Source organism: Oxyura jamaicensis, chromosome 2 (assembly GCF_011077185.1).
Source record: "Oxyura jamaicensis isolate SHBP4307 breed ruddy duck chromosome 2, BPBGC_Ojam_1.0, whole genome shotgun sequence".
NCBI lineage: Eukaryota > Metazoa > Chordata > Aves > Anseriformes > Anatidae > Oxyura > Oxyura jamaicensis.
Genome location: NC_048894.1, coordinates 31056992 through 31081319, shown reverse-complemented (window position 1 = coordinate 31081319; position 24328 = coordinate 31056992). Strand labels below are relative to the sequence as shown.

Here is a 24328-nt window from a genome sequence, read left to right as displayed (position 1 = left end):
TGGATGCAGGTGTAGCTCGCAGATGTGATGCATGCAATTTCCAATGCAGCAGCGCTACACACAGCTTTTAATTTTCATCATGGTCCTAGATCCTTATTTCCTTTCTTTTGCTTGTAAGGAAATCACAAAGTACATTTGTACCTCCCTCCATAAGAATCAATCTCATCTTTTCAAGAGAAGGCCCACAACTGTATTTCTGTGGAAGAAAAATGAGCTGCCCTGTTTGGCACCCCTTCTGACTTCACATTAATATAAAGGTGTTAATATTGACATTATTAGATAATTTTCTTCATGAAAGAAGGTAAATATGCATTGTTTGCTCTGCTTAGTTTCTTTTTAAGATGTCATTTACCTTTTATTTGGGACTAACCAAACTATTTAACCAGATTGCCAAAAACCTGACATGGAACTGTGAGCTGCCTCCTTGCCCTGGAGGTTCTTCCCTTTACAACATCAGATTTCTTCCTTCAAATCTTTTAAACTGATTTTAATGCCTGCCACTACATACATTGGAGGCAAGGTTTATACCTTTTATTAGGTCAACTTACTAGAACTGAAAGGAGGGGGATTTACAAGCTCCTTCTTCAGATCCTGGCTCTCCTTTCAAAATATTTTAGTCACTAAAAACACTTTCAAACTTTAATGGGAAAAGAAAAAAAAACACACTACATTGTCTTTTTCCCTTTCTGCTTTCTGAAAGCTCAGAAACTGGTCACGTTTGCAGCCAGCTGATCAGTGACAGAACTCATATGAACAAGTATTTTCATTAGATGCCTGACTGCTGCATCACACCTCGCTGGCTCCTCAGGTGACAGTGCTCTTAGTAGGAGCTGCAGAAGGGGAAAAACAGTATCCTGAGACACAAATCAGCTAGCAAGAAGTATCAGCTCTCACCCAACCAGCTCCCTCCTGTGCATTTCAGCCCCTCCTAATGACCTGCCTGTTGCGCACAACAGAGTAGTCTCTGAAATGCCACGGTCAAACCACACTCGCTGTGCCCAGTCGTATCTGGGTACAACTTAATGACTCCTTGAGATGCTGGGAGTCAGGATAAAAACAACTAATAGTATCTTCCGGTCTAAGACCAAGACATAGTCTGCAATACTGCCATGACACAAAATGAAAATGTATATATATGTAGAGAGGAATAAACATGCTAGAAGTCATTTCTACTCCTTTGTCTTTGGAAAGAAAGCAGGTATCTATAGGTTTTTCAAAGCAGGAGCCTTGAATATTAAGGCAAACAGGATCTCACAGTTTTTGAAGATGTTGCTTACACTTCAGACACGAAGAAGTGCTTGCATGTTACAAATTCTATAGTAAAGGTTCTTTCTGAAAGTAATACTTTAGGTTCTTTCTGAAAGTAATACTTTAAAATAAAACGAAAAACAAACAGCTGCCTAATCTTCCAATCCCTGCTCCAAGTCTTTTCCTTCTTTCATGCAGTCAACCAGTATCTGCTGTCACTCCTAATCATTGTAACAGAAATTTAATAGATAGGCACAGAATTACAAACACAAACTCTTTATTACTTGTATTATAACAGAAGTCAAAGACCAAATCAGAATTAGGACCTTGCTATGCTAAATACAATGCAAAACGCAAACTGAAAAGAAAGTGCTTACAAAAGAAAGAACATTCTAAGACAAATTTGGCAAATAACTTCCATAACTGACTGAACTAGACCAAACAATACATTTAATCAATCCAGCAGTATGTGTATCTTGGATTGCCGTTACTGGTTGATCTGACAGGTATTTTTCAGGGGCTGCTAATTCCACCCCTCCAGCTACAACTATGCTGTTGCTAGTTGATGCTGTTCTGAACCATGCTGACAGGAAGTTAATCCCACTAATTACCGCAGCCCTGTGACATTTATTTGCAAGCACTAAAGGTTTATTTTTCAAATTAGTTCTACCTATAAACATTGTATGTGCATCATAGGAAGGACATTTTCAACTTCAGAGATCCCCTGTATGATCTGTGACAGTCAAAATAACAGAGGATGCAACGTGTGCAAGGGAGGAAAGATAAAAGAAAGCTGGAATCATATTTAAACAGAACTACAAAGAACTATTTCATAATTCTGTGACTTTCACAGATCTTAATACATTCACTCAGCTCTTCAGATCTGTGGTAGAATCAGCAATTTTCTGAGAAAGACTACACACTCTTTTTGTTTCTCTCATCCACACTGAGAAAATGCTCATATTCACATTCTCTCTCATAACAAGCTCAGACCAGGTGTTAGCTTCTAATGAGAAGCAGGAAAGTCAAGATGGGAAAAATCTGTTAACGTGACAGATAGGAACTCCATCTGTGCACACCAAAATAATCTGCTATTGTAACGGCAAGATGTCTAGGTCGCCTTTTCACAAACCAGACATCTTCTGAAAAAGATCATCAATTATTGTATCATCAATATTTTGAGTAGATCAATATATTATCAATATTTTTGCTCTCTACATCAAAGTGCTCAGCTTTCATTTGTCTCAGACACCTAAATTGTGATAAATGAACTCTACGTATATGAACAAGCATGTCAGAATGACACTTGCTATACAGAGTACTTGGATGATCAGTACAGTCAGCACCACCTGCCCTCATTAAAAATTGATAGAGTATATAAAGAAAAAGACCGTTGGTCATGTCTGTAGAAAGTCAGTATCACTATTATCACTATTACAAATAGGGCATTTATGCCATGGCAATTAAGTGCTTTATTTTAACAATAGAAAGTGAACAAACTACATTAACAGAGGAGAAAAGTATTTGTGGGATTTTTGGTTGCTCGTGTGTTGTTTTTTTTTGTTATTTTTTTAAAGTAGCTTTCTAACCTCTGCTCTTCAAGAAAGCATGTCCAATGAGATAATCTGACCATCTCATAGAGAAGCAAGGTGAGAGAATTCCTTTTTAGAAGTAAAAGATTCATTTATAGTTGGCACTGACTTGAGTCAAAGAAATAAAAACAAAATTCCACATAATTTTCTTTATGCAAACTTTTATTTAAAGTTCATAGTTTTCTTTCTAAGTCAGAAGGGATACCTTAAGAAATACCCGAGACAAACGTTCCATAAGTTTTCTTCCTAATATATAAATGCAGTAGAAATTGATTTAGAATGTAATTCTTTAACCAAAGCTTCTTTAAGAATGAATATCAAGTAAAACCAAACTAAGTAACAATAATGTCCTAAATATACAGCAAAAATAATAGAATCTTTATAGCTTAGAAACAAATACCATTTGTATTCTTAATATGGCTAAGAGAAAAACCTTAATCTATTAAATGTCAGTTATTCCACTTCTAGTAGTTTTCACAAAGAGAAAAATAAAAACATGTAGCTTAACCTACCCCTCTTCCTGGTTTTGAACCGCTGGCCTGTTAGCACCGGCTTCTGATTCTTATTCATAAAATTTCTGGAGGAAAAAGAAAAAGAAAAACGTTTTTACTATTACATTCACAGACAACATTTTAACCTAAAGGCAAAACAAACATTCAACAGAGCAAAATACTGGTGTGGAAAAGGGAAAGGAAACTCTTGATGTATACTCAAAGAATAATTCATATTTTTTTGAAGATTAAGAGCATTACAAGCCAATAATAACTTTGATGAGATGTACTTCTCTCATACCTTAGCTGGACAGCAGGCAAAAGCAAACTACTGCTCCTGTCCCCCTGCTGCCTCCGTCTTCATTTGCTTGTCATCCATAAATACAAGAAACGGACAGAAAAGCCACTTGTCCCCACGCAAGACAGGTTTCAAAGCCAAGCAGGAAAAGGAAGGAGCCTCTGCCTGTATTGCCAGGACAGGGTTACAACAGTGCAGCCCACCCAGCCAGCCCAGAGAGTACGCTGGGCTGCTGGAGTCTCAGGGCTACATGTTGTCCTGCTGGAGAAATAACAACACCTTAACCATCAGTTCTCTCCCAAACATTTCTTCCAAGCTGAAGATGCATTGATGAACTTTCATTTCCTAAAACGCTATTATGTGCTTGTTGTGAATATAATAAAAGGTAACCAACTTTTCCACCCGTCATTTTTGTGTACAAATACATAGTTAAGGACCTATACGGCAAATCATGTAACAAGAATGGTGAAAAATATTGGGCTCATTACTTCAGACCTTAATTGCAAATCTCATCATGCTGTGCTAAAATATCTGGGAACCAGATACGTTAATGCCATTTTATCTAACAAAAAAATATATATTTTTTTCAGCTTCGGATATAGTTGGTTCAATTGCTTGAGACAGCTTACACAAGGATCACCCAACCTGACAGCTGGATGCAGATAACCACGCATACAGTGAAGCCCTTCTGCATGTCGCAATTGTCACCACTGTCCTGGTCCTGCTCCACCAGCAGTGTCACTGCTGGGACCTACCAGCCACCTGCTTCACCCCCTGAGGGCCTTCAGGTCACCCTTACGGATGGTCTGCTCATCCAGAACTGAGCCTTACCGTACAAGAAGATTTGTCCTTTGGATCTGTTCTCCAAAGAAGTTCAGTTTTACATAAATTTGTACTATTTCTTCATCATGGACTCATTCAATTAAAGTTTTAAAACAGGAAGCTCATGCTGCTGCAGGCCCGGTTTACAAGTACGTACTTTTGCCAACACTTCTTCCTAGCGTGAAGAAAGAGAAACTCAAGCTCTGTGGCTAGAAAGATGCCCTCAATCACATCGTATTATGTAAGCAATGGTCTCTCTACCCTGAAAGCTTACTTAACTCTGTTAACAGTGCTCTAACTGTATAACAGGTTCCCATTCACCAGACTGTCTCATCTAGTTGCAGTGTCACTAGCTGGATGCTTTAGCAGTATTTCAAACATGTAACTTGGCAAACCGCTGCTTTCTAGTCTAGGTCTACGATTTATTAACAGTCAGAAAATGCCAGCACGCACTGGGAAGTGCCAAATCAAGTTCACAGTCCAGTTTGGTTTATGTTTCTTGCAAGTCATAAAAAGTAAAAAATCAAGAGTTACACTGAGAGGCCAACATTCATAACCGCGATTTAAAGCCACCACTTTAACAGACTAAGAGCATTTCAAAACAACCACAACACTAAATAGCCTTCTGGAAAATGATTTCACACAGCTGCAAGGAGAATTAATGGCAAACCATGATACCACAGGATCTTTCAAAAATGCTGTAGGATCCGAGCTTCTCTTCACACAGAGCTCAAACATCTCCTTCCCCCATGTAGCTGTTTCAGCAACCAAGAAACGGGAGGCGCTTTTCAAGTCCATTAGGCAGGTGATCCCGCAGCCAGCTGCGATGAGCCACAGCTCAGCCGTCAGCCACTGACAGGCTAGGTGTGACTTATTTATCTGTTTTGTCTTTGTGGTCATCTATTAATTGTAAAAGTCACCACAGGGTATAATATTCTCCAAGATTTTTATTTATTTATTTTTATGCTTTGCCTGTGATGCCTTATCTCTTGCTCTGGGACCGAAACTGTTAGCTTCAATAGATTCAAACCCCACGGGCATGGGGTCCATAACATATCATGCAAGCCATGCAATAAGCAAGACCTAATCTTCCTGTCTCGGTTCTTACAGAGCACAAACGTGCTACTGGGCTAGTATCAACACTGCCTACTTCCTTTATGAAAAAAATAGAAGCTTTGGGGGCAAAGAAATGAACAAAGGCATCTGACCTCATCCTAGCACTACCAGTATTTTTTTCCACTTGCTGTAGAGGTTAGAAATGCATACGCTCAACTTCTAGCACTAGATTTCTTTCCTTTGACATGGTGTATTTTTAAACTGCCAGAAGAGCTGCATGCACCTTAAGGTTGACTACTGGATTTTAAAACTGTTTCCTGTGAATATAAATTATGCCCTTTAAGACAGCTGGGAACAAGAAAAAAAAAGAAAAAAGTTAAAGTAAGACTTGCAACTTGTGGCAGATTTAATGACTAGAGGTTCAGTGCAACAGAAGAGACTCTTGAACACTTAATTACTAGGAACACAGGATCTGCCTTCTTCTATATTTAGCTTTAAATACATTGTGCTCTAATCTGCTCGAGTGAGGGCCAGGCTTTATAAGGCACTCCCTAAAGCGCTGGCCCAGCAGGAACAAAGGCACTGTCATCGGGAGACTGCAGAAGCATGAGCCTGAGCAAAACTAACCCAATGATTTGTAGAACCGTAGAATATCCTGTGTTGGACAAGACCCGCAAGGATCATCAAGTCCAATTCCTGGCTCCACACAGGACCACGCAAAACCAAACCAAATATCTGAGAGCATTGTCCAAATGCTTCTTGAACACCAGCAGCTCAGTTCTGTGACCACTGCCCTGGGGAGCCTGTCCCAGTGCCCGACCACCCTCTGGGTGCAGAACCTTTCCCTAACCCCCAGCCTGACCCTCCCCTGTCCCAGCTCCATGCCGTTCCCTCGGGTCCTGTCGCTGTCCCCAGAGAGCAGAGCTCAGCGCCTGCCCCCTGCTCCCCTCGTGAGGGAGCTGCAGGCCGCCATGAGGCCTCCCCTCAACCTGCTCTGCTCGGGGCTGGACAAACCAAGCGACCTCAGCCGCTCCTCATACATTTTGTCCTTTCCATGGGGCTTCTCTCTACTACAAATAACATCAGGTATTGCGAATGAATTTTTAAAGTGCTTTTGCTACCATACCAGATGTTTACAGAAGTGAATGCAAGGAAAAAAAAAATAAGTCAAGAACTTACTAATAGCACAGAACTGATGGTTGAAGGCTTTAAGTTTTGCCTGACAGCATACAAATTTGCACAGAACATTTGATTGCACCACATTAAGCCTGCCTTGTATCATGTAGTTATCAAACCTTAAAATCATAAAAACCTTGAACTATTACATATACTTTCCCTTTTGAAAGTTACAGACTAGCTCAAAGCCAAAGGCAAGTTTTGAAACACCAGGAAGGTAAGTCGTATGGTTTCAGAGGATGGATAAGGGTAGGGAGAAAATAGCCTCAAAAAGAAAACCCCAAACAAGAGTCATCCCTACATCTTCAAGTCCACCAAGAGACGTGGCAGTGACAGCTCCTTAGCATGCTTCTTTCACAGACCCCACTCTTCTAGGGAAAATGAGAGAGGCAGAGCAACGGCCATTTCACTGTTGATTCTCTCTTTTGGATCTAGAAAGTCTTCTGTAGAAAATTCATGTGTTCAAACTGCACACCCAAATACCTGGCATTTCATAAGCAGGTGTCTCACAAGCAAAGCTGGGCTGACTCAAGTGGGACGTGCCAGAAATCATTACCAGCAGACAACCATGTACCACAGTCCAGAATGGGTCTAAGCCTGCTGGTAACTAACCTGCAGCTACAAGATTTACTACAGTTCTACAGTTAAACAGTTTTCCAGATTGCACTCCTGTTAAGAGGCTCCTGCAAAGCAGGACTGAGGGACATCTACAGTTGTAGATATGATGCACATAATGATACAGCAGTTTTTATAATCAAACCATCCTCACAAAACAACTAATAAAAATTGTAGTAATCAACAAAACCAGCATTAACTAAAAAGATTAATTAATAAAACCAGCAACTGATAAAGTTAAGAGCTTTAGCAAGTTTGAATTGGCTTAAGAAGTTAGAAAAATGCAGTCTTTTATTCATGCCACAGGGAAATTCTTATGATGATTAACTCCTAAATCATTTAAAGCCTTGATAAAGCTAATGTTTCTGCCAAACTAAAACACTGGGAACATTTGGTTGTGGAAATATATAGCTCAAACTGCAAAGATAAATACTGGAAACCTTCATCCAAACCAATTCTATTTTTCAAAGCATTATTTTACACGTTAACAAAAATGTCAGAAACATCTCAGATTCTTCAAACATTAATGTGCTTATGAAGAATTCAAAACCAGTTGCTTCACAGCAGCAAAACCACATTGCCCCAGTTGCAGAAGGACAGAAATCCATGCCAGACAACATCAGAAGAGAGCAACCATTTATTAAACTCCCCTCCCAAGATTTTACGGCCTTGTGTGCCCTGGGCAGTGCAACCCTGCAAGGAAGCCTGTGGCAGCAGGCTGCAACCCCTTGCGTGGGTCCCAATGCTGCTGGCTCAGGATTGAGGTGGTGCTGGGGAGCAGCAAGGGTACCACAAGCACAGCTCTCATGGGAACGGGTGCTGGAAGGAATCATCTCCAATGCCTTCCCTCACTCACACATCGTGCAAAACATTAGCGCTCATCACAAAGTCAAATGAAATACAAGCATAGATGGTGAGAGTTTCTATGAAAAAACACGTATCAAGATCAAGCTTTTCTAGAAGTGGAATATGCAGGACATTAAAAGGTTTTATCGTCTCTTTTTCATCCAGGAAAGTAATTTGGTGTTTTCACATTCTCATGGCTAATGTCAGACTTAGGTTTGGGGCTTTTTTTTTTTTTGTCTTTCAGCAACAAGCCAAGGGAGTATGTTAAAAACAAATTACCCAACTCCAGTGGCACAGAGGAAGAGCCGCCTTTGCACTTCTGCTAGAGAGGAAACGTGTCGACATGTAGTGAACAGCTGCCTCTGCTGTCCGGGAAGGCAGCAGGCAGCTAGATTATGAGTGAACAAAATCTGTAGGTGGAAAACTCATAAATCATCTCCAGTGCAGAGGAACAAAGCGTTTTAAGGGGACGACAGGACAGAGTGGATGTAATGTAGCCACAGGTTCTTGCCAAATCCTTGTCAGGCTTCCCACTTTCCACTGTGATACTCAGCCTGTGCTGCGATTCTCTTTTTCTGCAGGCGTTTCACTGCAAATCAGTGCAGTGAGAGGAGAGCGAAAGCAAAGCACATCCATCATGCAACCTCTGTGCTTGCCACAGTGCTCACCTCACAGCCGCAGCAACAGCTGCAGCAATAAAACCTTTTCTGTTACAACATGGCTTTCACACCCTTCCCAAGAAATTCACCTTGGGTGCCAGCATTTCCCGGATTTGGTCAGCATGAAAGAGAAGCACTGTATTTACCCATGTGAGCCTGTACGTCAGTTGCCAGTAACATGAAGAGCAGCAGAGACACTCCTTACAGCCTTTCAAAGTTCACTTTGACACCATTACAAAATTAAGAAAATAAAAAAGGTTCTGTTTGCTGTTTCCCACGGTCCCCAGTGTTAAAGGTGGGAGAGGAGCAGGTCTATGAAAACACATCTCCCTCTACCTCTTCTCCCTCTTCAATTGCACTTCTGGAAATCCAGCAAGGGCAAGTGCCCTCACTTAGGGCTGAGCCACAAGCATTCAGGTGGACTTGTACCATTTCATCACCATTTTCTTGCTTTTGCCCTCTAATCCCAAAACAATTTATTTCTAAAGAAATGACTGACTGATAACATGAACATCTGTAACTTCAACCAGCAGCAGAAAGAGCAACACTGGAAGCTGTAAGGTTTATCTTGCTATTTTACCCTCAATTATAACGTTTAGGAAACCTTTCTCCTAGTGATATCAGTAATTACAAAGAGCTAGTAAAACATTTGTAATATCCTCACCCTTTCAAAATTCCCTCACAGGTTTTATTTTAAATATGATCTCAATGGTAACGCAAAGGGATTAAGCAGTCACACAGCTATGTGTAAGTTAAGTATTATCAGCCTCGTGCTGTTAATATTTCTGTGTAAAACAACACTGTTAATTCACAAATTTAGTGCTGAAAGACACATCTTCTGTTATGGATTAATTTTGTTTATGATCTTACAGTGCACGAAGCAACTAGATACCGACCTTTAATTTCATACTTGGAAACATGCCCTAGTTACCAGTGGATATCACGTTTAGTATCTTAAGATAGTGTTGTAGAAGGTTTTCTACAAGCACTGAATGCCTTGTCTTTTCCAAAAGAGCTTTCCAGAAGCTCCGAAGACACTTGATTTTTTATTTTTTATTTTTTTTAAATCACAAGACAGTGTTTTTCCACACTAAAGAGCAAGTGTCCACTGCAACAAAAGCACTTGTCTTTTTAATACTATATCTAATGGGAGGGAGAAAACAAAGAGATGAAACAATTGGAATTTGTTTCCTTCTGCAGCGAGTACTCAACCAGTAGAAAACAAATACCAGACCAGAATGAAACTTACCACACGTTAAACAAAAAATAAAAAATTGTGCTCACGAAGACTCTGCAGCCAAGAATTCTGTGTGATCTGTGATTAGTTATCCAGCTGACAACTAAGGAAGCACAGACAAAAATGAGAAGACAAACTCACTAAATTTCACACCATAAATCACATCAACTAACGATAAACTGGGATGCAGAGGGATATGCTTCTTGAAAAAGAGTCAAAAAAACCAACCACCTCACACCCACTAATTATAATACAATAACAGACTGAATTAGATATGGAGCCCAACGCACAGATTTCAGGAGAGCAGGTATTTCTTAGGTCAGTAACCAAGAATTTCTAAAGAAGCTGCTCAGCTGAATAAGGAGGTAAAAACAAGGCAGAAACCTCCCACACCTGAAGTACTCCAGATGTACTCCACCAAGTCAGGGAACTGCGAACTGAACCACCAAGGCAACGGGCTTCTGTGTCTTGTAATCAGCAAGCACATGAAATATGTGTGAGTCACGGCACAGTCAAAAAGAACAGAGAAAAAAAATCTTAATCGTTGACAGGTGAAAATACAAGTTGAGCAAATGAAATCATACACTTGGGCTGACACACACAAAAAGCTATCTTTCGGTTACAAGGTTTCTTTCAGCAGCTGAAAGGGGTTATTAGATATAATTCTGCAAGGACAAGGTATCAGTAGGAGCTTTTCAGCTGAGAGCTCTCTCAGACTGCTGCGCTCTTAACTGGGGCGCCCAAGGTAATGGAGATGATGTTTTGCTACAGATCCATTCATATGCAATAAATATTAATTTTAAGGTGATGATAGTCATCAAAGTAAAGCTTGCATGGATTGCCAGAAGAGAAACCTCTTAGAAAAAGAAGGCGATAATACGGATTGGCAGAGGTTAGGATCAGGTTAACTTAGAAAACAAGCAGAACACAACACTTCTCCAAAGTTAATGAGGGTTTTTTGGTGGTGGTGGTGGAGCTTTTTTGGTTTTTGTTTGTTTTTAATGCAAGACACCATTTTCAGTGGACCATATAAATGCTAAAAAATGGTCATTTAATTCAGAGGAGCATGCACAGTTTATCCTGGAAAAATACAACCATCTCAGCTATCACTGTAAGAAACCATGTTGCTGTATGAACATGGTTTAATTGAACTGAAGTTCTGCAAAAACCAGATTATGATGGTACTGTCGCAATTTTGCTCCATCCTTCATTAAAGTATTGTTTGGCAGAATAAGTTGTGCTAGATGTTCTTCACAATATATAAAGAAATCATTTACTGGAGTTACTTTATATAGTTCCTGTGAACCAGGAGCTAACAAACCAAAGAACACAAGTATGCAGGGGAAACCATGCTAAAAAATTATCAGAAAAGCCTCGTTCCTAGCAACGCATCAGTCAGACACAAGACAATATAAGAACAGCTCAGCAATGGAGGCAAGTACAAGAGCACATTTCTCATGTACAGTAACAATCCTTTGCTCATGTCCACCCTGTTCCTCTTTTTTAATGAACACCGACAGTAATATTTTCAGTGTCAACCCTACTCATACAATTCAACAATCACATCAATAAAATCAGAGACGTGACGGTTCCATCTTTCTTGGTGTCTTAAAGCTTTGTGCAGCAGCAAAAGCACAGAGACCACCAGTATTTCCAGGACATGGCACCGCAGGATCTGGAAACCTTTAAGTTCAAAACAACAATGGCTAAGCTCAAAAAGTTAAATACAAAGTATGGATTCTGAAGAAAGCACTGCCGCCCGACTGCTAACAGTTTATTATTTCATGAACTAAATACAGTAATTGGAGGAGGGATGTATTAATAGTCAGCACCTCTTACAGACTTGCAAGCGGTGAAGGCCTTGGCTTTAGTAAGAGACAACTGCTGCATGCAGTAAAGCTCGTTTTAACTTAAAATTCTCTAACCATTTCTTCAAGGCTTGTACAAGGAAAATGAGTTCACCATGTTAACATGTGGCTCTTTACCTTCAGGGCAATGAATGGGCTTTCAGATGTTTGAATTCTGGTATTTCTGGCAAAAAAAGAGATGGTACCAAGAGCCAGCAGCAGAAACACGCAATGTTTTGCACCATGTCAGCTATTCCAAACATACCAATGCCAATTATGCTGTTAGCAGCAGTCACTTGGACAGAAAATGAGCCTGTAACTGACTTGCATTGCTCTGCATCCCAAAAGCAGACTCTGTGGCTGCTGCTTCTTTCTCCTGGCTGGCTGAACATGCTGACAGGATGCAGTAGTTTTGGTGAGCAAATTCCTGAAGTGGGTGATGAGAGCACTAAACATCCACACACCTTCAACACGAAAACAGCTGTTTTCTAGGCAGTGATTGATCCAATTTCTCTCAGCCTAAGCTGAGATAATTCTATGGCAATAAATATGAATTCCTATCAACAAGTTGGCAGCTGAAAAAACACACACAACAACACGTGGCACAGAGTGTCTGCATAACTGACTATTATATTAGCCTTTGTGGGCCAGAAAAATAGATAGCAGAGACTGGACAAGCAAAGAGGGGACAGTAATTGCTATCCTTCCCAAGACTTGGCAGCCAACATATCAGAGCTCTCAGTCTTACTTCAGAAAGTAATTAAGTCATTTCTTCACCTCTGTGCAGCAACTCTAAAGCTCTTAAGACAAATTCAGGGAAGAGTCTGTCTAACAGAAGGGCTATCAAGCACAAGGATGGCAGAAACTCCTGAACTGAAAATTGCTGGAAGTGTGACAAGTGCATGAAAGAAAGAAATGTAGAGCTCACATCTATCTAGGTTTATACATACACTTTTTCCCCCCCTTTTCTTTTAAAGAAAACCTACCCAACTACTACAGGCCATTTTCAGAGACCAGACTCTGAGGCAAAGGTCCATTTGTCCTAACAAGTCAAGCTTTGGTCTGAGGTCAGGAAACTAGCCGGCGTCATGCATCCCACATAGCTCCTTAGCTCTGTGCTTCCAGAAACGCTCTCTCTCAAATCCCCAAATGCACGAGAGGTGTTAATCACCCATGGCAGAACATTCCACTTGGGAGAACCGTAACAAAAGCACTGCAGGCTGGGTGCCAGAGCAGTAAGGCCAGGTAAGGAGGAGAAGTAACAAAAATCACAAGAGGACTGACTGGAGCCAGCATGTTCTATTACTCTAATGTTATAAGAGGCCTTTAAGTTGCTTCTTTTGAGAAGACGGAAGACATTTAAACCAGTTGTCTTCAGTTGTGAAAGCAAAAAGCTGAAGCACTCCACCTACGTGCTGCCAGCTGCTTTATCCCAGTTACTCTCTTCCTACTGCTTGCCCCCATGTGATGTCACCAGTCTCAGCACTGTGACATCTGGGTTTTTACAGCTGATGTCAGCCAACATTACAAGCGTAGGTAAAGGGGCTACTACAACTGAATTCCCCTCCTAGTTACAAGAAATCATACAAGAGCTAAATACACATTCACAAGTGAAGACAGCCACGGCTGCTTTATTCAGCGTTGAGAAAACCCTGCATCACTTCAACTTTCTGTATTCTGCCATCAACATTAGTACCATGACAAACACTGACGGGGCGAGGACTTTACACAGGTGTCACTGCCTGATGAGAGGTCTGGGTCCATGGTTAGCAAGGTAGCAAGGCGAAGAAGAAATCAGCTGTTAACTGGTACAGGTTATTCAGTCAACAGCCTGTTACGGCACTTGCCAAACCATCAAATTTATTACTAATTGATACTGAGCAGGTCCAAGTATTTTGATGTCAGCAAATCAAGTGCCATGACTGTCCTTACAGAGCACTATGAAGCAGCGGCTGCTGCACATTATGGACCACGAGAGCACACAGGCAGCTCAGGGCTCTGGCCCTGGAGCAGCTCCCCACACTGTGCCCAAAATGTTGGGAAGAAACAAATCAAGTAATCCAACCGTATCACATCCTATGCTACTCGGTCCGGCATCATACGAATGCCACACTGAAATTCTCATAAACCAGGCTGCAAACAGTGCAGCTGAGGTGGAAGAGGCAGCTCCTGGCTGCTCCCACCCCCGGCCAGCCACACGCTTTCACTCCTGTGCTGGCACGCTGCCGGATCCCCCCACCTCACCTGGGCACCGCGTCATAGCCAACAGCATGAAACTCACCCTATGCTTACGCTGAAGAGCCAAAAACACTCCTTCAGCTGAGGCACCTACTTCATCCTGATGCAGACCGGAGCACAAACACAGCACCCACCCCACTCCACCACACTTTGCAGAAAATCCCAAATGGGGGCAGCGACGGTTACACTACAGCTGCTTCTGCATTTGACCTAACTCTAAAAATAACCAACAACAAACTTCTAAGTCTGACCTCGCAGTCCTTGGCTCCCTTCACAAACAATGGAGAAAAGCAAACATTTCCAGAAAACAGTTTATCTAAAATGTCCTACTTGCCCATCTTTGGGTAGGATGTAAGGGAGTCTCTTGCAAACAGCTTCAGCTCTAGATTTTTAATCAAAGTGACTCTCATAAATTTCCAACTTCCTACATCAGTTTCTACAGTGCTGCAAAATCAATTCATACCTGTCAATTTATAATCTGTGTAAAGTCTATAGCTCAGAGACAGCTAAATATATCTGAGTTTAATTATACAGTCAAAATTAACAATATTACAATTACTAATGGTGTATTATTCAATTCCATAGTTAAAATCAGTAGACTTAATTGCTTATCTTTCTTAAATGATTCATAAATTTCCATTGTTTAAATGGAAATTTGTTAAAAATCCAGTTTACCACAAATATGCTTGGCAAATAGGCTCAGCGTGAGACCACGAGAAGCCACCTACACCCAACCCACCTTCTGAAGCCACGAGTCAGTGCAGGAATTACCAATTTCAAACCCAGAACCACCAGAGTAGGTTTAACAACTTCTAAAATGGGCATCACAACACCCCTCCGCTAGCCAGCCTTGCTTCCTTCAGCATGAGGCGCGTGCGTCTGGTTTGCAGTCGTTTGGCCTGTCTCAATGTCAGCTCAGCACAATGGTAATTGACACAATTAATAGGGAAACCTATTTTATTGTTTACAGCATCATTGTTCATGCAGCAGAAAGACCAACATCAGCAACCTCCTTCTGCGGGTAACATAATTACGGCTGCACCCGATGCACGTCTGGAGGCGTATGCACAGAAATGGACACGGAACTGAGCACGAGCGCCAATAAAAGCTGCATTAGATTTCTACAACTCATTTCTTACAGGAAAGAAAGATATTAAGAATTTATAAGATTTATTAATGAGACAGCTAAAAGATTGTTTTTTCCTCCTGAATTGAGAAAACACAATGGAAGCCTTGATTAGTTTCCCTGAGGACTTCAAAAGCCACACCAGTTAACCCACAGCTCTTGAATGTGGATTTCTCACACATCTAGAAAAGATTTCTATGAAATACATTAACTTTCAGTGAAAAAAGCGCTGCTACACCTCATGGTGTCTGAAAGAAGCAGCAGCTTTTCAAAAGCCAAAATACCTGTTAACAGCTACTGTGTCTATTGTACAATGAGGCGGGGAGATGGAGAAATTACTTCTAACGTAAAAAAAGTGAACTCATGCTAAAATCCCCAAATGTAGATCTTTTTAGCCATGGAGACGGTCAAATTCTCAAAGTCAGTGAGCTGACTGTTAAAGCCCATGCAGTCCAATGCATTTGCATCCCACCCTGAATATTGCCCTGCCCAGTTTGATACGATGCGTGAAGCTGAGAAACTGAAAAACCTGGCATGTGTCCTTTGCTAGTGGGAGATGAAATGCAAAGGTGGCTGAAGTGCCAATCTAAATTTCTTTTTCTTATTGTAAAATAAAAGAAGGCAGATATTCAACATGAGATTCAATCAGGGGCTTTGTGACAGTTGGCATTTTTCCTCTATTCTTGGCAATGTTGCAAGGCCATTCCTCTTCTGCAAATATTGAGGGGAAAAACAGAGTTGGTATTTCAGACTGTGGGTATGTTGATATGAAGCTTTTTTAACCAATTGCTGAGAACACCAGAGAACACTGAGGTAGAACACCAATTAAGGTAATTCAGTAATCTACTAGCCTAGTTATTAACAGGATCTGAGAAATTTATATTCAGATGACCAAAAAAAAAAAAAGGTAACAGATGTTAAAAAGAGTATGTGGGGAACATCTTGGTCTACAGCAGGAAGACAATGCCTGTTCCCCCAGCACCAACTTCTTCTCCCTCAGCTGCACAAGACTTGCTGTGCCTCCTCACACCATAATGCCGATTTTGCACCACTGAGCTGTCCCAGATCAGACTGCAAAGGTATTTTGACCAAAGGAGAACTTGTCAACAACTGTTCACACTGACAACACAAAACAAATGGAATAGGGAGAAGAATCAGGCCTTCCTGCTCCCAGGAGACAAAGGCAGCCAAGGGAGGGCATTCAACCACCGAACTAATCCTAGCACCACGTAGGCTGTCCATGAAACGCTTCGGCTTGAAACACTTGGTTTCAGGGAGCTGTGGACGACCAGTCACTATTGGCATTCCCCAGAAATAAATAAAAACAAAATGCAGGTTATGAATCTCAGTTACGCATGCCACTGTGATCACAGAGCAGTTGTAAGGGACTGCTGTACAGATGAGAGCTCAAGAACCACCCCGCCTCATCACAGCAGAGACATGACTGTACTGCACCTTGGCAATTTCGCAGTGGAGTCACCACGCAGCCTGCTTTGTAAAGACAGACCTTGGAGGCACACAGCAAAGCAAATAAACTGACACACCGATGGCACTGCACATTGGGAAGAGAGCACCCGGACTTTCTAGTACACACCAGTAGTTCTGTTAACACTGTAACAGGATTAAAACAAAAACTGAAAACATAAATACCTCACCTCAATTCCTTAAGAAAAGTGAATTATGAGCATGCTTTCCCTAATTTAAGGAAAAGTCTTCCACTAGAGTTATGCAAAACAAGGTGGCCAAGCTCAAAACCCGACAAAAGACCTCATCCTCATATCAGCACGGGAGAAGCAAGTATTTCCCTGGGCTGGGAAGGGAGCTGAGACAGATACATGGGATCTTAAGGACAGAGATGAGAATTCAGAATGCCCTGGGACATGTTGACTGGGGTCTCCTTTTGACACAAAACAGAGGGGAAAAATGATAAAGCCATCTAGGACAGAAGATGGCATTCAACAGCACAACATCAAGCTTCCCTTGCACTCACTGGCTGAGGGTTTGGGGTCCTTAGGGCCCAGTCACACAATGCCACGCATTGGGATAAGACAGTCAAAGCAGCCAGGAGAGAGGCTACCAGCACAAGTTTCAGCAGCAATCTCACAGGCACAGAGATGATGACAAAAATCAGCAGCAAGATGCTAGCCAAACCCATCATATCAACCTTGGCTAGCACAGAGAAAGGTGCAGACTAGGAAGCATCTCACCATCTCCTCTTCTTAAAAGGGTTGTTTTCTTGTGTATTGAAAGAGCATACTTTGTTTTCCTAATTGTCAGTGCAAATAACTGCCTACCCTTCTATCTACTAAGGCTCAGTAACACGTTGCTAAGATTTCACATCCTGTGCCTTACCAAAATAAAAAGGATTAATGTGTAACTTCAATGGACTGAATGAATTTTCCCTCTTCAAACCATTTCTAGAGAAGCAGGGGATTTTATTTATGGAAACAAAACATGAAATTAAAAGATTGCTTAAGCCTGTAAATTACAAACTGTTGAGCTGCTTAGACTTCTTTTTCTTCATGAAAAGAAAACACATCTTAAAAAAAAAAAAAAAAAAAAAAAAAAAAACGTTAAACAGTGGTCAGCACAATGAGGTGCAACCCCAAAGCTGTACTTAATTGTTCCTTCTAGAGTAGCAGAAGGGTGTAACTCACTGGGACTGAAGACATCACAAGAGATGTTTCCTTCCCATTTCCCTGACTGACCTTTCTGTCCCAGACTGCATCTAGCAATTTTCCTTGCATGACCTGTCTGTTCTCCATTCTAATTCTCACCAGAGATAATCCATCCTTACTGAAGCCAAAAGCAGTAATCTTGGTCCGCTACTATGAGTCTGCAACAACTACAATCTCTATACAGAACGTCTGCATCTGACGCTACAAATAACTCAACATGGAGCAAATCCTTACCCAGGACTCCAAAACACGTTTTTGTATGATATAGTCAATAAATTTCAAAAAATCTACAGAAAAAAATCAATGCAAATACTGCTCCTAAACCACATTCCTAGTCTAAAAGTTCTATGAAGCAGAGAAATAAACAGCTCTTATGGAGCCTCTGTCAGGGTAGGAATTGCTACTAATTCACTTCTTGGAAATATTTTCCTGCTTTCTGGGAATTTACAAAACACAGTGTGCAACTCAGAAAAACAGATTTTATATGGAGGAAGCATTTTACTACATTGAGACACACCTGGTGATAAAAGCATTTCTAAAGACACAGCGGGAACAAGACAAAGCAACAGAAAATAAAGCTGCTACCACATATACCAGCCTTTACCCAGGTTTCAGCTCCTATATTTACTCACGGCCAGCTCACCTCTTAACAGCTTTCCCTTTGCCTCAGCAGTGTGTGTAAGGATGCCCTAGTGTCTCAATCTGATGGACTTGAGTTGCCCCTTGCAGCCACCCAACCCCATGGCACAAACTGGGATCCGATTCAGAAGGTTCCTTTGCCAGCGATGCCTTACAAATACATGACTGCCCTTGGTTGTGTTTGCAGCACACAGCCTCACTTTACCAGATGCCAGAGCTGTTAATCCGAAGTCAACAAATACTCTTCTTGAAACTCAACTTCATTCTGCTCTCAGCTTTATGGCACGTAGGAAGCTCTGAAGGTGCATGTGCTACATACAAGCACCACAGCACCACAGTTTTCCTCTGGTCAATGGACTCTCTTTTTACTTTGGACTAGCTTTTATTTTGACTTTTGCACTCTTTACAAGATCTCCAGTTAGATCTAAGCACAGGCCAGCAAGTTCAAAAGGGTTTTCAGGCACTGCACTCCACGTGCTGTTCTCTCCAGGGAGAAGCAATAGATTTTTCCATTTGCCAATTTCCCTCTCGCACACCAGCTTTACCGCTGAACGATCTTTGAGTATTTCAGTTCTCTGAACAGATCATTGAGATTTCAAATTAAGAAGAAAGCAGAGCAACAGTTGAGGAGAACTCATATTTAATAACAGTGGATCACACTGCAAAAGAAACAGTACCTGTAAGCAAATCCACAGTTTGAAGGGGAGCCACAGCAGTTCAGAGGTAAAATTTATCACAGATTTTGTACCAGAAGGAAATTATTTTACTTGTAGGCTTGGGCAGTGAGATGGGCACAGACAACAGCTCACTGTCAGATGTGCAACACAAACATGAGAATTCTTCAGTTTGAACAGGAGGCATGAAGACAGACAGTAAGATGAGAAGCAGGGGAAAAAAAAAGTCACTCAAAGCAATCTGAACAGTCCATATCCATTCAATGCATAATTTTACTCATCTTTCCTAAACAGTCGGCTTAGGTCTGCAAACACATACACTATCTGTAGGTGACTGCATAATGTAAGCAGAGCTTACAGAACCTTATCTTATGTTAAAAATTTACTTCCAGATTAGATCTAACCAGATATATTTAACCCAACTACCTCCACCATTCATCAGATAAAAGCTTTGATACTCACAGACAGAAAATAACTCGGGACTCTCCAGCCTGAATCACCAGCAGCTACCGACACACAGGTGCCAGGGACTTCCCCCAGTGCGGTGCTCACGATTACAAACTGGTGGAGTGGGACCTACATTGAAACTTTACCAGAGTCCTTCTGCACAACGCTGTTTTTCAGCGATGTGCAATCTTACATCTCTGGGATTTTTAATTTATTTTACCAGCACCTAGCTGAAAGGGCACAGCAAACCAATTCCTACAGAAGCTGCGGTAATCCAGAATTAGTTTAGGAGACACCAGTTGCAAAGATTAAGTGGGAAAGAACTTAGTCTTACAAAGGTGCTTAGCTGGCTGTCTGATACGTATTACTCCACAGCCACTAAACACACCTGTCCTTTTCAGCCAAAAGCTGCTTGTACACCATTTGTTCTATTACAGGTGGACTAAAATTAAAGTATCTACCTACCTGGAATTCATAAACACGAAACAAGTTATTTAAAACTTGACGTTCTCTTAATAAAAGAGAATAATAATGGTTTAAAGTCTCCTAATAAAAACAAAAGCAAAAAAACAAAAAGATCTATTGTCAGAGCAAGTTGTTCCTATCAGGATCATCCAGAAGAAACAATTAAGAGAATACAAAATCAAGTCATTTGTTTGCCATATTACAGATCCACTGCTGATCGTATTAATGGAGCAGGGGATTATTTTTAAAAGAAATTTGTAGCCAGGTGCTACAAATGCACATTTATCTAAAATATTCACATTATCCTCATCATCACAATACCTAACACCTCAGAAGTCTTTCTTTATACACTGCCTCACTATCTGGGGAAGATCACACAGGTAGCCCTTGCACAACTTGGAGTTAAAAGATATACACAGAAATAAAAGCATATACTCAGAAATGCACTTCACAGCCAATACGAGATGGTAGCAGATGGAAATCTCTCTCCATGTCTCAGGTGAACACCCTGGCTATAGGAAAACCCTGTCATTCAGAGATGTATCTATTGTGTTTGAGCATGTATCATTCACTCCTGCGCGTGGATACTTTCAGGTTTTTTTTTTTGAGGTATTTTAATAATCTACTTTTGGTTCAAAATAAGACTTGGCAATGTTGATAGATCAGACTACAGATTCAACAGCTGTCTTGAGATGCAAATAGAGAAGAAAACTAAAAAGAAAAAAATGCTTACAATAAAACAAAAATACTTAAGGAAGTCAGAGTTATACAATGCCAATCAACAGGGAGGGAAAAAAAAAGTAACCTATCCACAGGCTTAGAGGGGGAAAAACCATTGGATGTTTCTAGCAATTAAAAAAAAAAAAAAAAAACACCTAACTTGAACTTGCATGAACTTGAATTAATCTAAACGAATAATCCTGTAAAACACTCCTTCCTTTGGCCAGGATGTAACTATCAGAATTGGAGTCAGTAGGTCCAGAACCCAGCAAAGGTCTGTCTCGAAGGCTCGGCTCTAACTGAAGGAAATTCCCCACAGCACAGGGCATGCAGAAGGCAGAACCATTTTTAAAAAAAATCACTTGAGAACCATATGAAATGGCTTTTACACAGGAATGCCTAAATAGACTTAAAATGTCAGTGTGGCAGAAAGACAATGGTGGGGGATGATACAGGTCTATCAAACTTTGCGTGCCTGTCAGAGGTGAATAGGGAACAGTTTTTCATTGACTCTCAAAAGAGGAACTACGGCAGGGAATTTAAAAAAAAAGAGAGGAAGAAAGCAAAAGAAGCCATTAAGTAGAAGGTTCAATAACAAATAAAAGGAGGCAATTTTTCATGCAGCTGTGAAAGTCATAACTACAGGATGCTGCAGATGCAAAGCTTACCTAAATTTGAAAAAAGAGCCCACAACACTGCAGGCTACCAAGCTCTAAGGTAAGCACCAAGATACCACTCTGCCTTCAGGAAGTGCCTAGCTGTGAGCCAGTGGGATGGAAGCTAGGAAAATAATGTCATGAAAATACTTGTTTGGCCTGTTCTTGTATTTTTGCTTAGGTAAAAATGTAGCGGGCCTGACCAGGTTTCTGATCACCTGGCACAGAAAGAGGCTATCGGATCTTTGAGCTGTGACACCATCAGCAGACTACAATCACCGCGATTCAAACAAGCCACCAAGACACAAGTGAAGGGTAGTCACTTGGCAGGGAGGGAGAAAGCGGCTTGAAACCAGTGAAACCAGTCCCGCATCTCTTTTTCCTCTCTTTCACATCCAAAGACCACGTTTCACAGTGTACTGTCCAAGGAATAGGACAGTCTCTTCTACCCTAGATTTACTCCCCAAAAAACTTACTGCATACCAAAAGCAAACGTTTCTAGATTTAAAAAAAATCCCTGTTATTTTCTCGCATCAATCTTGCTCTTGACAGCTGTGAAAAAAAAATCAGGTGTTTAGAATCACCTGTGCATTCATTACAACAGCCATCATACTTTCCCATGAACACTACTGCAGCAAACTGGGGGGAGAAAACAAGTCACCATTTGTGCCTGCTTCAGAAATCAAAAGCACCACACATACAGTTAACCTGATACGGAAACACGGGAAATTCCCCTATGTAACACTTATCACCTGAAACTCAAAAAACATTTCCTTCTCCCTCTGTAATGCCCAACACTTACATTATTAATCACTACACAATACCCACGACTTCAACATATGTAAAAAGCTGACACAGCAGATAAAAGAAAATGCATTGAGGGGTAAGACACAAGAGTTCTGAACCTACACTTTCAGGTTCCAGTGCCCTGCCCCGACACAGACTTCCTACACCACTGTGGAAGAGTCATTTGATGTCCCCATGCTTCAAATTCTATACATAAAATGGAGGCAACAGCACTTCGTTACCTCATCAGGATACAGGAAGGATAAACAGAAGATTGTGAAATGTCCGCTCACTACTGTACTGAAGGTCACATAGAAGCCTTTGATGGGTAAGAGCAAGAAGCATTTTAAAGCACTATTCTAAAAGCATTTTATTTCTCTTATAGATGGAGCACTCCCGTAGCCTTCGTCACTAAACACGCTCCAGTGAGGCTGCCAGGGAAAAATTTCGTTAGCCCATTTACTCAGTGCACAAGGGTGCGAGGACGGCACTGACACTGCCACGTTAAAAAAAACGCAACGTGCACATTTTTGTACATTGAAATTAGGGGTATTTTAGAATATGAAAGGAATCTTGTAGGCTCTTGTTATTTAACAGTGTTACAGAGATTATCGGCATGCTATAATATCACAAAATTTGCTCGCAGCGGGTAAAATTCACCCCCTGCAGTGAACTGACAAAGGACTATTTAAACCCTAAATTCAGCGTTTGTGGCTGTGCCAGCGACAGCCTTCTGCTAGCACGAACAGGCATTGCTTTCAAGGCTAGCGTATAAAAACCACTTCTGTCCTCGGAGTGTTTCCTTCGAGGTGATTTTGGTCCCCCACGTACAGAAGTTGAGGGAATCGGCTATCATCTAGAGCCCCAATGCCAGGACACAGCAGCCTCGCTTATTTGCACTTGTTGATTGAAATAAAATTGGATGATAGCAACGCCCCTGTATTTCCCTGACTTTTAAAACCAGGAAGACGCACAGAACTCAACCATTTTGTTAAAATAAAATTGCATTACGCTTTGGCTGTGTACCCAGGGAGTTGTGAAGCCAGGCTCGGGTTCACAAAGCGCGTTCGCCCGCGGCCAGGCAGCGCCCCGCCGGGTGCCCCCAGGCCTTCCAGGGGCTCAGGCACCTGGGGAACACCGACGGGGAGCCGTGGCTGAGACACCCCAGCCGTCAGCAGCCGTGGGGCGACCCACCAGTGCTGGCAGGCTCCTGGCGAGACTGTGCCTCCGGCCATCGGTTACCGGCACACGAGGCGCCCCAACAGCCAGGGGCACAGGCGGGGAGCGGGACGGGGCAGCTGCGGGGTGACCCCCGCTCAGCACCGGGTTCTGGGGCTCTGCTGCCCGCCCTAGCACACACCGCCACAGGTCCCGGAGGCCCGGCGGCGGATCGGAAAGTTGGACGTGCCCCACGGCTCTCCGTGCGCCGCGGGTTTAATTTTAGAAAGGTGCCAGCAGCGGGCGCGGGGCCGGGCCTCCCCACGCCCCAAAGCCTGCTCCCCCAGCCCCCCCCACCCCCACCCGGCACGCGGTGCCGTGCCCTACCGGGTCTTCACCCGGCTGCTTTAACTCCACCCGCGAAAAAAATACAATTAAATAAATAAACCCCAAAGCCCCACGAGGCACCGGCGGAGGCCTGGGCAAGGCCCGCTGCCCCTCCATGGCTGCCGCCGCCCGCTGCCCCGCGCCTCCCCGCCCCGCACCTGTCGGGTGGTTGCGCGCTGCGGCAGGGCAGGGCAGGGCAGGGCGGGCGGGCGGCCGGCGGGGCGGCAGCAGGGGCGGCAGGGGCAGCGGTGGCGGCTGTGCTGGCGGTACCGTCAGCGGCGGCAGACAATGGAGGCGCGCAGGCCGGGCACATTGACACACGGGCGGCTCGGCGCCGCCCCTCCGCCCGGCCGCGCCACTGCGGCGAGCGGGGGGGCCGGGAAAAGAGTTGAGAAGGAAGGAGGGGAAAAATGGCTGGGATACAGCGCAAACCGCGCCGATACACTTCTTGGGGTCTGATAACCGAG

General features: G+C 42.4%; 1 protein-coding gene across 2 annotated transcripts in view; it reads right to left on the bottom strand.

Moving 5' to 3' along the window:
* The window catches only part of BZW2 (basic leucine zipper and W2 domains 2), a 57541-nt gene extending 33373 nt beyond the window's left edge, over window positions 1-24168 (bottom strand). Inside the window, exons 1-2 of one of the 2 annotated variants that reach the window (XM_035319629.1) lie at window positions 24020-24168; window positions 3353-3417 (exon numbers count right to left, since the gene is read on the bottom strand). In XM_035319629.1, the coding sequence (XP_035175520.1) occupies window positions 3353-3410 (58 nt within the window). In that variant the 5' untranslated portion in view covers window positions 3411-3417; window positions 24020-24168. Of the gene's footprint in view, window positions 1-3352; window positions 3418-10087; window positions 10112-24019 lie in introns of those variants that run through there. The other variant, XM_035319631.1, reaches the window with a different exon arrangement.
* Between the last annotated feature and the right edge of the window lie 160 nt (window positions 24169-24328).